The sequence below is a fragment of the Lygodium microphyllum genome, chromosome 2 (assembly GCF_053477565.2).
Source record: "Lygodium microphyllum isolate KBCC chromosome 2, Lygodium_microphyllum_v1.1.10, whole genome shotgun sequence".
NCBI classification, from domain to species: domain Eukaryota; kingdom Viridiplantae; phylum Streptophyta; class Polypodiopsida; order Schizaeales; family Lygodiaceae; genus Lygodium; species Lygodium microphyllum.
This window is the reverse complement of record NC_141136.1, coordinates 17,760,538-17,776,399: the sequence shown is the minus strand read 5'-3', so window position 1 is coordinate 17,776,399 and position 15,862 is coordinate 17,760,538. Positions and strand designations below refer to the sequence as shown.

Sequence of the window (15,862 nt, the reverse complement as noted above, 5' to 3'; positions counted from 1 at the left end):
TGGTTGTTAACTATGTTGTAATTCATCTCCTATCTCCGTTTCTCATAAATCATATATTAAGAACAACAATAGATAACCCAATATTGATTATTCATGCATGAAGCCCCAGTAGCACATATACTAAGAGTCACACACACCATCATCAGTTGCAAACGAGGGGCTATGCAAGAAGATGGCCCACTTGGTGGTAGCAGGAAGGGGGAATGGGGCATGAAATCTCCTTCGAGAACCATGTACATATAATGAAAATTTAAGAAACTTAGCTCTTTAAGCTAGAGGTGTAAAATTGTGTTGTAGTAGTAAAGATTGTCAATTGTTCATGGCCTTTTGGATTGCATAACTTCCTCTCTACATGGTTGATTCATTAGGAGGCATAACTCTTGAAGGCTATTCATGGAATTGATATTGTCAAAGAGCTTAACATTTTTCTTGGTACCTCAATTGTGAGATTTTTCTAGCATCGCGTTGGCTAAATTTTAGTAATCTTTGGGTGGCATTACAAAATGTGGAAAAGTTGCTCCCAACCTTCCTTCAACTCACTTTGGTTGAGCATTTCCCAAAAACCAAGCACACGTCCTTTATGTAATTCGACTAGACAAATGAACAACAAGTGAATAAAAATAGAATGGTTTATCTTCAATCAAGAAAGGGACACATGGCACAATGATAGAGACCTTGCTGATCCTATTGGTTGAGGAGGAAGATCTATTGCCCCTTAGCATGAGCTATGCATTTCATGTGGTTCTTCATTTCTACCTTTAACTGTAGCACATGACATTGCTAACTTTTTATTCATGTCATACTCTTCGTCTAGGTTACATCATTACGTGTTTAACATGGATTGCCTTATGCCACGATCAACTTTTAGTGAGCATAGTCTAGGTACTAGGTAGGACTGGGGAACCCTTTTTTCTTTCCTTTTCTTTTTCTTTTTCTTTTTCAGAGGGGGGGGAGGGGGGAGCATAAAATGATGCATGAGGATGCCACATTGGTCATGCATCAGGGTAGAGGTGCTATAGTATAAGTGCACCTTACTTTGTAAATTTTTGTACTTTTGGATTGTGACAACTTGGGAAATTGCCGTATTTCGATTGGATGATTAATTTTTTTGCTCCCTTGAAAAAAAAAAAGTTTTATCAAGAACCAGTAGCTCAAGTGGTAGCGAAATGGTGTTTATAAAACCAAGGTCATGGGTTCAATTCTCGTGGGCAGCGGCAGGGGTCCGTCACCCTGTATGATGTATGATATAAGAATGTGAAGATGGCTCCACTTGGCTGGTCACACGGGTACACCAAGTTGGTTGGATGTTGTATGGGGACCACTTGATGTAAAATTCCGCGGTGGAGGGTTTGGGGATCCTCTTGACTACAAGTCTCGAAGTAAGGCCCGATATTCAATCAATTAATTCAAAAATCTGTTGGCGTGCAAAAGGAGCGTTTTTACACGGGCAGCGCATCTTTCGAGGGTGTGAAGCAGCGACGATGAAGGAGCGCTGTTTCGTGATCCCGCCGGGGCGGGGTTGCGGGGGTCAGTTCACTCCTTCGCCAAAGTGCCACCGCCACCCACTCCTCTTTAGCCCCCCATCTGGATTCGCGACAAAAAATGTTAAACAAGCACTAAGACGAGTTAACGCAACTAAGATTTTTAGTATATTGGCATGATACTAAACAAGCACATAGCTTTGAGATCAAGATCACTGTCCACTCAATACATGCTCCACAATATTTGACAATATCTCACTCTAAAGCCTTAACAATTGTTTCACTCACATAAGTTTATTGGTTTTGAATACGTATGTGGAACAAGGTTTTAAACATAAGCTCTTCTATATTATTTTTGGAGGAGAACACAATCTTCCAAAATCGTGCTAAGTCAAATGGTTTTTTTTTCCCCTTTTTTGGGGGCACGGGGGGAGTCTTTGAATTGATGGCTTTAGTTGTGCACATCTAGGCACTTGCATGCAGTCATATGCCATTTCCTACATGTTGAATGTCTCTAAATGTAGTTTGAGCTGGATAATGCAAATTACTTTCTCAAATTATATGCACATAATCAAAGCTAGAAAGAATGCAAAAAAAAAAAAAAAAAGAGCTCGATCAAATGATTGAATTCATGAACTCTAGGTAACACCATTTAGTTTGTAGAAGGTAACCTACAAGAATCTCTAGACTACACCAAATATTGCAAAATACAAACTTCATGGCTAAGGTGCATCAAACTTAGTGTCACAAATTCAAAAGCTGTGTTTCTAAAATGTGAGAGCTCATACGTCTTACCTTTGGAGAGTGGAATATACATTTGTTTTGATACAAGAAAGAAATGAGATCATCAACTCACTAAATCATATCCAAAAAGTGTGTTGGTATATTCTAATCAATAAAGAATACAAAGTGCACATATGACTAGAGATATGCCACTTAGATGCCATGGCACAACTCACCAAGGGATTGATGCTATTCTTGCTACATTGTAAATTGATGCTTTTGTGGTTTTTGAGATGGGGTGTAATAATGCATTTGCTCCACTCCTCATTGTGTGGGTGTAAAGGCATTTTGTCAAAATTCAGCAAGCAATGTATAATTAAAAATAAGCACTTAGTTCTCATCCATCTGCCTTTTGTTTGCTTAGTCACTTCTCAATACAATTTTCATCTTACATTACAATGGCTCAACCACGATAGTCTTCTTTGATCCAACCATTACAAATAATGGCAACAAATAACCTATCTCCAAAGGTTGCAGTGCATGATATATTGCTTACATGATCTAAGCGACTCTAGTTAGCTAGTTGTAAATGGCTAGATGTAACAAAAGTACATTTACATGGGCACAACGATGCAACACCTTAAAACTAATTTCCAATGCTTTTTCCCATCATAATGAAAAAACACACTTTAGATGGAAATTGAACTTGTGAAACTTTTCCGTTCTTTATCTTGAGTGTCTCTATGGAGTTATAAAAAACTTAGTCTTTTTGTTTTAGTTGCTAATTGTGTGCTACAATGTCAAGTCAACACCTAGGAATTGCACTCGATCCTTTTGAATTTCAATGCACATAGAGGGAACATTTCTTAGCTAATGGGTTAGTAGCTCTCAATTTCCACATAAAGGGAGCCCAAATCATTCCATGAGTGCAACTATTCAAATTTTCATTGCGGATTAGGAGTTGATCCCTAGTTGGTAGCATGCCTTATGCATGACAATTTGTGGGCATTCATTATGGGGTAGCAACTTTGCATATTTTTTAGAAATAGTGATCCTAAAAGATGTCACCCACAAAGTGGGTATTGGCTCATTGTGGGAGCTTACATATTTCATATACTCATCAAGGTACTTTTGGACTTGCAGCCACAAACTTGTACTTGCACAAACGCACATATGCAAGTGTGCATGTGTGCGCATGCACATGGACCAATCCCTAATCATTGAGGGCGAATTTGAGAGTTTACATGAGAAAACATCCAACAAAAATAGATCAAATAGTGGATCATTAAGATGGTTGTTGATTATGCATTTTTGGATGCAATCTTAGTTAAGTGAACAAGCTTTTCTTAACAAAGTACGATAACAAATGTCATGAGAGTTGTATTGATGCCTTGCAATCTTGCAAACAAGAGTTGACTTCTATAAATCGAATGATGATTGTATGCACCATTTAGGAGGTGTTTGATTGTCACCAATTTTAATACTCTCAATTATAGTTTCCTTCCAATCAAAACATAGACTAGTGAGGTTATAATTTCAATAGTTCTCATGCATTTATATTGCAAAATTGTTTAACAGGAAAAAAACAGCTTCAAAATTAATCAACTAGATGGCTTTGATGTATGTTGCATGGTAGATTTCAATTAGGCATGTTTGATGGAAAGTGCAAGGTTGTTTGGAGTGAAAAACCTATCTCCAACTTACTTGCCAACTTTCAATGATGCTTAAACTCTATTCATGTGAGTTGACAAGCTTTTCTAAAGATTGGTACCAAAGACCTCGTACACAAATCATGAGGTTCAAGGTTTTGAAATGATGGCATAAAAAAGGAAAAGCATTTTTGCAATATAGCTTGTTTCATAGGAAAGGATGGAGCTAGGGCAACAAGTGTCTCTTAAATACATCTAGTATTTTATCTTCCTTTAACAAAGGGTTGTTGATTATGTGTAATTCATTTCCTATCTCCGTTTATCATAAATCATATCTTAAGAGCAACAATAAAATAAGGCAATGTTAATTATTCATACCCCAAGCTCCACTAGGATGTATACTAAGAGTTACACTCACCATCATTAGTTGCAAACAAACAAGGGGCTGTAACAAGAAGATGGCCCTCTTGGTCCTAGCACAAAGGAGGAATGGAGGATGAAATCTCCTCCACGAACCATGTGCATACAATGAAAACTTAAGAAACTTAGCCCTTTTAGCTAGCATAGTCCAATTTACGATTTCGGAACCCTTTTTTTTTTGGGGGAGGGGGAGTGGGGCATGGAATGACGCAATCATGATGCCACATTGGTCATGCATCAGGGTAGAGGTGCCCGTATAAGTGCACCCTACTTTTTTTGCACTTTTGGCTTGTGACAACTTGTGAAAATGGCATATCTTACTTCTTATTATCACATTGTTGAAACAATCATTTTTCTACATAATCAGCATTTAAGAAAAGGCATTATTGCTGCCTCTTTCAATCGTGCCAATTTCCAAAGAAGATCACACCTTGAGTCAAAAGAAGGTCACAACCAAACGATTGATCAAGAGAAGTGAGGCTTTCTACTATTGGCTTACAGTTGGAGAAAAGGGAAGCAATTCTAATGAAAGAGTCATCTTTAATTTTCTTCTTTGCGGGGGGTGGGGGGGCGGGGGAGACAATCGACGAGTGGCACCATTGCGCTAGTGTTTGCGGGTCCAAGTGGTACAATAGGAGAGAAACTGGTTGCGAACCGTGTGTTGTGGATGCATGGGAGCGATGGGCGTGGGAAAGGGGGGAGGCAGAAAAGAGTGGGCCGGGTGTGGCCGCTTTCTCTTTTGGGGAAGGTGGGAGAGGGGCCGGGCGGGGGGGGGAGCCTTTGAGGTCACGAAAGGCTACAATGGACCGCGCTCTCGGTGTGAAACATATTTTGATGCGCTTCTCTTTGTTGTTGCCCATCATGTAAAGCAACAACTAGGTGAGGTGAAGGTGGCAATCTCTCTCTCTCTCTCTCTCTCTGTGATTTCTCTTTCCGTCCGCTAATCCAGCTCTGCCATCCTTGTCCCCATTCATCCCCTCTCAGCAGACAAAAGGAATCCGCCATATCATCTCCCTTACGTCCTCTTTATCCTGTTTGTAGCTGCACAACCTCAGGCCGCTGAAGATCCCTCATTCATTGTACAACCGCCATCGCAGCCGCTGAATTGAAGCTCTCACAAGCTGATTTTCCAATGACGCCTTTTTCGTTTTTGTAGAACGATCAGATAAGAATGGCAGGCGCTTTTGTGTAATATAATATAATATATATCCTTGATCAGGCACGCACCTATGCTCAGGTGTGGACAGCATAAGCGGGAGGTGTAGCGGAATCATAATTAGGGTTTTCGGAGATGCAGACGGAAGTGCAGATGGAAGATGTAGAGCCTCCTAAGGCCGAGAGGCACGGTCGGGATATCTCCCCCTCGAAGCAGCGACAGAAGAAGAAGGTGGAGGTTTGCAATGAGATCATCAAGCGCTTGAGGGAAGCAGGCAATCGGGCAGTTGACACGCCTGCTTTTTTGGAGGAGTTGCATGCCCATTTTCAGCGTTTGCCTTCAAGGTAGCGTGCCCTAGCCTTTGCAGTTGGTGTTCCTTCTTAGGATTCGGTCATTATCTGTCCTAGAGATTGTCTGAATCGGAACGGGGATGAAAACAATACAGTTGGGAGTCAAGATGGCATGTGGCTAAATTGTTGTGGTAAACGTGGAAGCATAAATTTTCAGCGTAGAACTGGTAATGTGTTGGATTTTGCATCAAGGTCTGCTAGGAATGACTATGAAATTACTCGAGAACATGTTCTAGGCAATTTTCAGAAAATGGCTTTGGGACGTTGCCTACATGTCGAAGTAGGCATGATGGAAAGAAGTGGAATTTCAGCAGTATGAAAGCTGCAAGCTTCAATCGATTTCTGTAGTGCTTTAGAGACTGTAGTTCTCATTGATCTTACAGGGGAAACTTCTTTTATAATCGGGCTGTCATACTCGAGGAGTGGGAGCGTATTTTTTTCTTTCCCGTATTCAACTGTAATTTGTTTTTATGGACATTGCAACAAGGTCAACTTGGACTGATCGCGAGATGCCCAAAAAAAGGCTAAGTAGGTTCGTTACTTGCATTTTTAAATCAGACTAGATGCAGTAAGTTTGATTTTAACAATGGAAAAGAGGTAAAGCAAGAGGTGCAGAGTACTCTAGACCTTTGTGGTCTAGCTGATCCCGCAGAGTATTCTATCGCCAACAAGTCTCACTGATCCTGCAGAGTACTTACTCTAGGGAGGTCTTCTGATCCTGTACAAGCTCTCTTTTTATAGTCCAATGCTGTGATGCATGAGGAGAAGTGGTGATATGCTTCTACTTTGTTCTTCACTTCGTGAGGCTTTGGTCAGTTCCCTCCCCTTAAGGTGTAGAGGTCTTTATGTTTTGCATTTAACTCACTACAATCTAATGTGAGCTTAAGTGAGCTTGAAAATGTGCAGGATCTTCTCTACGAGGCCTTTCCCACAGATGGCTTGCTGTAAGGATTTTGATAAGTCTAATTTTTAAATGTTTAATTTGTTAGCAACTACCATCTTCCATTTCCATGGACCATGCAGTGGGTGCTTTTTTGAGCTTCACCGAGGGAGTTGAGAAAAGGATTGTGCACATGAACAAACCATTAGGGAGTGGAAAAGCTAGCCTAAATCTAGGTTTGACTTTGTACCATACAAAGAGTGGAATGTTTATTCACATTCCTATGTGCAAGCTTGCCACTTGAGTAGCTTATTTGTAAGAGCCTATGTCATTGATAGTGATACATATGCTTTCTTTCACAAATGATTGGCTTCCAAATCTTTTTGATGTGGTCTAGAATCATTCGTTGCTTTTTATCCCTTTTTAGTCATATTTAACGATTTGGTTTATGCTTTCTCCAGTGTGCTATTATTCATATTTTTCAACAGAGCCATAGTGGCTAATATTTTCATCATTTTCTCTCAAAGATCACGCATGGTTGTACAGAGAGGGCTTGTCTCCATCATTGAGATGTTCTAGTCCAGTTTATTGTTCATGCGTCTCTTTTCAAGTGAAAAGAAGACATCTCATAGAGCAACATGATGCAGGCTACCTGAGTCTATTTTTAACTGAGGCGGAGTAGAAGCTACAGCATCTGCAACTTTTCTTTTGATAGGGAATTGATCACACTTTGGTGCAAGAACAAGTTGCTTGGCTTTTTCTATTACTTCAATGTTCCAAGCCAGCATGATCCACTTTAACATTTGGCATATGAAACTGGTGTTAGTGGTGCTGAAGGGCTGTATGTACATGAATTATTCTAAAACTGAAATTCAACAAACAAACTACTCACAACGGTGCAACAAGAGTGCTCCCAAACTGGCATGATCACAGTTGTTGGCCCCAAACTTGGCGCCCCACATGGTTTTCTTGATCTCAAAAGAGCTGGCTGTCTGGAGTACAAAGGGCTGATCTACAGCTGGTTATGGTTCTAGGAATAGGGTTGTTGATGAATTATGGCTCAATTACCATCTTTGGCAATCTAGGTAGCACATCTAGCAAATTTCCATGTAAACCCTTGAAACACAGTAGTGGAACAATCACTAATAGACCCCAAATCTGTATAGGAAGCTCCAAAAATCAGCTCAACTCTGTTTTCTCGGTTGTATTCATGGTTTTGTCTCACAAACATGGACTTTTCTCATGAAAACATTGTCTAAATTGCTCCTAGAAGAAAAAATTTGAGAAACAAGAAAGATCTGAGCATAAAACTGGTCCAGATCGGCAAATCAGAGCCAGAGGAGGTGACAGGCAGCCAAATACTGTTCCAAAACAGCAACACGATGCTGGTTGCCATGTCAGAGTGCTGCCCCTGCTCTGCTGGTCACAATGCATTTGCTGATGATCTCCAGCTTTAGAATTTAAATTCCAGGGTCCTGCCCATGTTCTAGTAATGTAATGTTCAGCATGCCCATCATGTCTAGAGTTACTTTTAGTCAATTCACATGCTGGTAACAACATCTCAATGTTTGGAAGTGGACCTTTGATAGAGAGTTGGAGCTCATTTACCATCATATTAAAAACAATGGGATGGTTTTCTCTGCATGCTGGCTCTTCTTTTACTTTTAATTGATTTAGTGGGAAAAGAGAGAGGCATGCGTTGTGTCTTATCTTGGGTGTAAGATTATATTTTGTCTACCCATCTATTCAGATAGAAAGTACTTAGGGGGGTAAAATGTAATATTGGGTATGCCATGGTGTTTGCGATAGAGTGCATGCTATGATCAATATAATTAGAAAATCACCCTCACTCATAAAGGAAGGCAGTGTGCAGTTGAAGGGAGAGTCCATTCATATTGTGTTTGTAAAATTAGCCTTCCTTCTTGGATAGGGTGGTAGATGACCTGATTTAACACTCATTACGTTGAGCAATAACTCACGGATCTGAAATATGAACTTTACCACAATAATCTAGTCGACACTTGATTGGGCCCGAAAGCCCCCTGTGGTATTTCTTTAACTTGTATTGCTATGAATATGTAGTACACTGAGATGTAGATTGCTCTCTCTACAGATTCCAATACTTTGGGCTGTCACCAACAACCAGCTGTATCAAGATCCAATTTGTCCCTTGATTTTGACACAATTTGGGCACAAATTGCATTGAGAATACTTGCATGCAGGTCAATACAAATGTGGATCTGCAATCCCCTTCAAATCAGCTGTAATTTCTGTGAGTGCACAATGGAAGAAGGAACTCGAACACAGAGGAAGAGAGAGAGACAATCTGCAAGAGAAGAAGAAAAGGAACCTGCACTAAACAAGGAACAAATACTGAATACAGAAGGAGTGATCGATCCTTGCATGCAGCCCATAGTGCCAGTGAGAGCACCGGATTAGGTTGATGATGACGGCAACATTGAAGATAGAGGAAGATGACAGAGTTGGAGTGTGCACCTACTAATATATATGACTGCCAAGTGGGAAATCGCTATAAATAGCCAAATATCCCAAAAACTGGCCGATATGAAATCTAGGGCCAAGAGTATGGTTGACCAACATTTAATGCTAGTAAAAATGATAGGAATGCTTTAGAAAGGGTGGATAATGTCCGGCAGAGGTGAGGCAAGTTGAAGAATGCAGAAACTCCCTGGGAAATGCACATAAAATCCCGACCAGGGGAGAAAATGCATTGAAATGCAATAAACTGAGAGCAGTGCTTGGAAAAGGCACATAAAATCCCGACTGGAGGAGAAAATGCACTGAAATGCAATAAATTGAGTGCTCTAGAATGAGCTAACTTCCCTGTCAAAACAAGCGATAGATAGAACAAAGCTCCTAAAGTCCTCATCTGAGTCAGATTGAGGCTCACAAGCAGGAGATGACAAGGCATGACAAACATGACTGTTAACAATTTCTCCAATTGCAGCTGCTATTGTTGAGAAGCCCTAATCTTTGCTGTAAATTAGGGCTTTAACAGCAAATGCATTGCTGTCCATGCTCAATTTTTTGGGAATGGGCAAGGATTTATTAAAGAAAAGGAGAAATGATTGAAGAGAGAAATTGATGTTGGAAATAGGGTTGATGTAGCCTAGTTTATCACCCGTCTGCTTACTTATACTTGTGCAGAAAATTAATGGTTCATGGTGAAGGTGTGTTGATTATTGCTCCTTGAACAAGAACAATATAAAAACTTTATTTCGTATACCGGTAACCAAGGATTGATGATATTCTTGATCGATTAGAGGGAAGTGCAATCTTCAACAGATAGATTTTAAAAGTGGGTATCATCAAATATGTATAAGCCTAGAAAATGTGTGCAAGTCAGCTCTCATGACCTTTTTTGGGTTATACATGATTGCTTGGTTATGCCATTTGGGCTTACAAATGCTTATGCAAATTTCAATCACATGATGGATGGATTTTTTTGACCCAACAGGTCTTTTGTTGGCATATTTTGTGATGGTACCGTCCACTCAAAGCATAGGGCAAAACATCAAATATATTTGACTACTTTGTTTGAGGAAATCCAAAAACTCAAGATGGTTATTTATGCCCAAAAAAAATGTGAATTCTTTATGTCAAAGATTCATTTCTTAGGGCATATTGTCTCAAAAGATGTTGTCATAATGGATCCTGTAAAAGTGGAAGTAATACCTAGCTGGCCTCATTTGAGAAACATGTGTGGTGCACGTAGCTTTTTGGGACTGTGTTTGTACTATAAAAGGTTCATATGCCACTTTGAAAACAATGCTTCCTCTTAATGCATTGCAAAAGAAGAGCATTTTATTCACATGGGTTAGCAAGGAAATTGCAATATTATTAGGGTAAAAGAAAAGCTTAATTCAGATTGAGTGTTGATCTTGCCACATATTCGAAAAGCTTTTCTTATTCAATGTAATTCAATTGGGAATAGTGTTGAGGCAATTCTGATGTAAGAGGTCATGTGGCATATGAGAGTGGTTTACGAGATGCAAATAAAAATTTGTAGTTTTCAAAAGAATCGATTGTGTAATTCAGAGGTATATGCGATGGGTCAATGTTTTATATATGTTCCACTTTCAAATAGTGCATGTGGAGAATTAAAAGAACATTGTGGCTGATGCATTGTCTATAACAACACATGTTTTAGTAGTATCTATAGCATATTATTATGAGTTAGATGAGATGAAGACGCATTATATACATGTAGGGCATGAGGATTTTGCTAGAGTCTATCATGTGTTATCGAATGGTCAGCACCAGGGGATTATACTCTCAAAGAGGGCTCTCTTATAGTGCACAGTTGGTTGTGTGTCACAAAGTAGTTAAGGATCAAGGTTATGGTTGCAATTCAGTGTTCACACACCTCTGTATATAGGGTGTCATGCCATTGATGTTATAGTCAAAGCAGTTGAGACCTTTTATTGGTGAGCTTTGAGACCCGATGTTGATCGCTTTGTACATATGCATTGTATTTTAAAAGGTCAACTTTGATCGACAAGAAGGCATTGGGTTTTGTTGTAGTCCTTGGCTATTCCTGATGGGCCATTGGACAACATAGCCATGGATTTTATCTTCGATCTTCCTAGGATACCTAAAATGGTGATTTGTGGACTATTATTTACAAGTTTAGCAAAGAGACTCCTTTCATTTCACTAAGGAAGAAGATAATTGTGGATCACATGGTAAGATTGCCCATATAGAACATCTTTAAATATCATGGCATGCCATAATCTATTGAGTGGTGGATCCTCGCATGACGAGTTTGTTTTGTAGAGGCATTTTTAAAAACATGGATACAACCCTTGAGCTTGTTAAGAAGACTGCTAGGGTTTGCACTGAGGACACACAGAGTGTACGACCACGACAGAAACACAAAGACACAGACACAGACACAGAGGGCAAAACTCAAACCCTAAACACAAAACTCAAAACTCAAACCCTAAACGCAAAACTCAAAACTCAAACACAAACAGAAGAAGGGAGAGAGAGAACACAACTCTGAAGTGAATGAATGCTGTAAATGAATTTAAGTGTACAATGTGCTCAAGGGTAGAGCAATGTTCGAGTGTGACGTCCATCGAAGACGGATCCCAAGTCTGTGACCACCAGTCGGAGTGTAGGAGTGCTAAATAGTGAATGGCAGCAGGCTGGTCACCAAAACGCAGCAATCTGGAAGTTGGAAATTGGTAAACGCAGCAGTGTACCACCGATCGGGGACTGGAAACTGTGCATAGTCTGCTGTAAACAGCAGGCTGAAATAGTATGTGAGAGTGTCAGGGTCTACAATGCTGAAAACACAGGCTGGCTGACCTTGGAGATGATGGACAGTAGTCTGGGACAGTTTGGAGTAGTCGCCAGCAGCTGAGAGCTGTCACCTACAGCAATGGACATGCTGAAAATGATGTGGCTGCAGTTGATGATGGCTGGACAGTAGGTGGAGGCGGGCTGCATGCTGGAGACTGGGCGCCAATAGTAGTAGAGGGTGTGTGGGCTGGTGTAACCTGCAAACAAGGATGATTGCTGAATGGGGGCAGCTTGTCTATTTATAGATGTGGAAGGGCGTCCCAAAAATTAGGGTTTCTACTAAACTTTCTCGTACCACTCTCCGTTTTAGGGTTTCCACTGAACTCTCTCGAACCGCTCCCCGTTTTAGGGTTTTACTCTAAAAGAGCATTTTTAGTGTGTTTTGGGGCTGTGTAAGAGGCTAATCAGCAAGTAATGCATATTTTAGCTCAACACCCCCTCTCAGGCCCAAAACTGAGCTGAAAGGTTAGGCCAGCCATTGTGATGGTTACTTACCCTAAGGCGTCCCACCCTAAAGCAGCCAGGGCATCAGACAAAAGGTGCACATCGGCTGCCCAATGGCCTACCAAGACTACAAAGGTGATGGTTATCTTACCAAGGGAATCCAAGTAGTCACCCCAGAGAGGACGGGGCATCGGATAAAGGGTGCACGTCGGCTGCCCAGTGGCCTACCAAGCCCTACAAAGGCGGATGGAACTACATGGAACTTTTGTTTTTGTTTTTTTTTTTTGAATAAGTGTGGTAAATTTTATGGGATGCGACCGATTGAGTAATAGTGACCCAGAAGACGGGAGTAGGGAGGGTACACCCAACACATCACAAAAAAGTACAAGCTAACCCATCCACTTAGGGTGTTGATGACCATGAAAAAGAGGTGAGGAGGTATCCATGTGATGAAGAAAGATGGTGGTGTGGTAATAACAGCCGCCGGTGGAAACAGATTAGGATCAGCTCAAGTGGTGCTCTGCACAATGAGATGCAAAGTATGCTACATGCTGAAGAATGCTCATGTAGCAGGTGCCACTTGGACAATGTTCCTCATGGAAAAATTGTTCACTTGCCCAAGCGCCCTAGTACAAAGATGATGAAATCATGCAATGCAAAGGGTAAGGTACAACAAGGGGGAGAAGCTGATGTCGAAGACAAAGTGTTGAAGCTTGTAGAATACCAAGAAGGGTAGGAACCCCCTCTCAACCTGGATGTAGATGCCGAAGAAGGAAGAGGAGCCTGATGTAGGTCTTTCTGTGTGCCGAGAACCATAAGGAATGAAGAGGAGGAGGAAGCATCCCAGCTGGAAGAGCTAGGTAGAAGTTACCGCCATGATAGTATCAAGAGAGATGCTGCACGATCCACCCCGGGAGGGGAAGCCTCCATGCTGGTAGAAGAGTAAAACTCCAAGGATGATAAAACCATGAAGGAACGATGCGCATCCCAAGTCTCCAGCCCAGGTAGGAGTGGGCAAACCTGCATGTTAGCCCTACATTGAAAACAAAACCTGCAAAGGAGATCAAAGTCTGCAATCATAGAGGTCAGTAGTGAGATGCTCCAAAAACAAAACAAAACTAAAATGAAAAGCTAACTGAAGGAACAAGTGCAAGGATGCAAATGTGTATGTGTGTGTGAGTAAATTTAGCGGAAGACTTAAAATGTAAAGACAAAAATCCTATGCGCCCGACTCTAAGAGCGCAAAAAATGAATGCTAGACTGACCTAGGGTATCCGAAATGACCTAGAGACATGCTAGTCTAAGAAAGTGGCCACCATTGCGTATGTCCAATAGCAGGGCTCTGCCAAGGGAACACCTGATGAGGTGGGAAGGAAGGTGGGATAGATGCATGAAGTGCAACGGGATCGGAACTTGTAGACCAATCAACCAGTCCCTCAGGGGTAGTGAAAGAGATGGGCTGCTGAGGCTGTACTTGAGCCATATGTCCAACAGCAACAACGGGCGCCGAAAGAGCAGATGAAGCAGGAGCGGAAGGCGTAGCCCTATTAGACTGTGGAGTCGCCGCGGCCTGCTGAGGCTTTTTAGGTGGAAGACCTTGGGCCTTGGAGCGACACTTCTCGTCCACATGGCTTGCTCTCTGGCAGGGTGTGCAAAACCAGTTTTTCTTAGGGAGTTGCTGCGAGATAGGTCTTGATGCTTTGGTTCCATCTGAGGAAGAGGAGTCACCCTTTGATTGGCTTGCCTTCGCATCTAGCGAGTTCTTGCCATTGGTGGTTTTCCCTCCCGAAGAAGAGGCAACGATCCCCCTTTGCTCTGAATAAGGCTGTGATGAGGATTTCTTGTGGACTTGATCATGCAGCCTTGCATAACGCAAGAACTGGCACTCAAACTCGTAGAAGGTTAGCAATCGAGGTTGGGAGATGATGTGTTGAATGAAATCAAAGTATTTTGCAGGCAACTTATTCAAGAAGAATGTAACCTAATCATCATCTGACTTGGGAGAACCAAAAGTGGCGAACTCGGCAAGTAACCGCCTATAGTCAGCTAGGTTGACTTTCAGATCATCCCCTTCCTTAAGAGAGAACTCTTGAAGCTCAAAGTCGAGATTGATGCGCCGAGTACAATCACGAGCTGCATAGCGGTTGGGAAGGTGACTCCAACGCTTTGACGCGAGCAGGAAGTGGTGTAACTGAGAGTGAAACTCAGGAAGCAATCCCTTCATCGGCTCAACATTGGCTGTAGCATTGCGGACTCTCCATTGACGAATGTAGTCAGGGTGAGCTAGTTGAGGGTCCAACATAGGCTCTAGACCAATGACAAGGTCCCAAAGACCTTGAGACTCAAGCACTTGTTGCATGAAATTCGACCAAGTAGTGAAATTCGACCCGTTAAAATGTGTCTTATCCGTGAAGGCATTCTTTGCCGTTGCAACAGAAGTGGTAGTGCTCGGAGATGGATAGTGTGAAAAAGTGTAGTGGGGGTAGGATGGGGGAGTGGAGTACACTTGGGAATGGGCCCCAGAGTGCCTACCAAGCATGCGGGTAGTGTGCAAGGTGGATCCATAGGTAGGGATGGGTTGACTAGGCATGGGCATGGTAGCCACATGAGGAACCCAAGGAGAGTGTGAAGACGCACCATAAGATGAGGATGGAAACCCCTGCGTATGAGTGGTCATGGGAGATGCGAAGCTGGGGATAGTGAGGGGGATGCCCATCACAGTCGACCCAGGAGTTATGGGTGTGCTCATTTGTTGAAAGGTGAGAGGCACTGTGTTAAAGGGTGGCATTCCCCCTAACGAAGTACCATGGTGCAAAGAGGTAGAGAATGGGATGGAGAAGGAAAATGTGCTAGGAGCGGAGATGGAAGATCCAACCCCTAGGGTGTGTGAAGCAGATGTGGAGTGTAATCCAAGATTTTGGAAAGATGAGAGATGATCAAGGTGTGATATAGAAGAGGGTGGGATGGGAGGGAAGTGAGAAGTGTGTGTGATATGCTCAAATGAAATAGAAGCTGTAGATGTACCTGAATTCCGTCTACTTCGTGAGACCCCTCTATTGAAGTTCACATACGCAAAGCCATCCGGATCCTGTACCTCAAACGAAGAAACAAGTGAGTGTTTTTTTTCATGGAACACAAAAGAATTGTACAAACCTGACATTGGACCCGACTGAGATGATGAAGATGGGTCGCTAGACGTTTCGAATGCCGTATGTCTTCCATGATCGGAGAGGTGGCCAGTCTTACCAACCGGTCCGAATGTGGTAGCAAAACTGGTAGGAGGGTGTAAACATCACCGTACTTGTTGCGATAGTACTCCTCAAAGTCCTCCTCTGTCATGTTAGTGAAATTTGGTGAAGGTGGAGTGTCTTCCTCCTTACCGAGGCCATAATGCCGTCTCAGGGTCTCCAATGATGGAGAAGCCTGATAAG

General features: G+C 42.0%; 1 protein-coding gene across 2 annotated transcripts in view; it reads left to right on the top strand.

Moving 5' to 3' along the window:
* Positions 1–5,119: 5,119 nt before the first annotated feature.
* LOC148039520 (serine/threonine-protein kinase STY46-like) overlaps positions 5,120–15,862 on the top strand; it is a 79,964-nt gene continuing 69,221 nt past the window's right edge. The window contains exon 1 of one of the 2 annotated variants that reach the window (XM_087691549.1): positions 5,120–5,773. In XM_087691549.1, the coding sequence (XP_087547675.1) occupies positions 5,565–5,773 (209 nt within the window). In that variant the 5' untranslated portion in view covers positions 5,120–5,564. Of the gene's footprint in view, positions 5,774–6,660; positions 6,896–15,862 lie in introns of those variants that run through there. The other variant, XM_087691558.1, reaches the window with a different exon arrangement.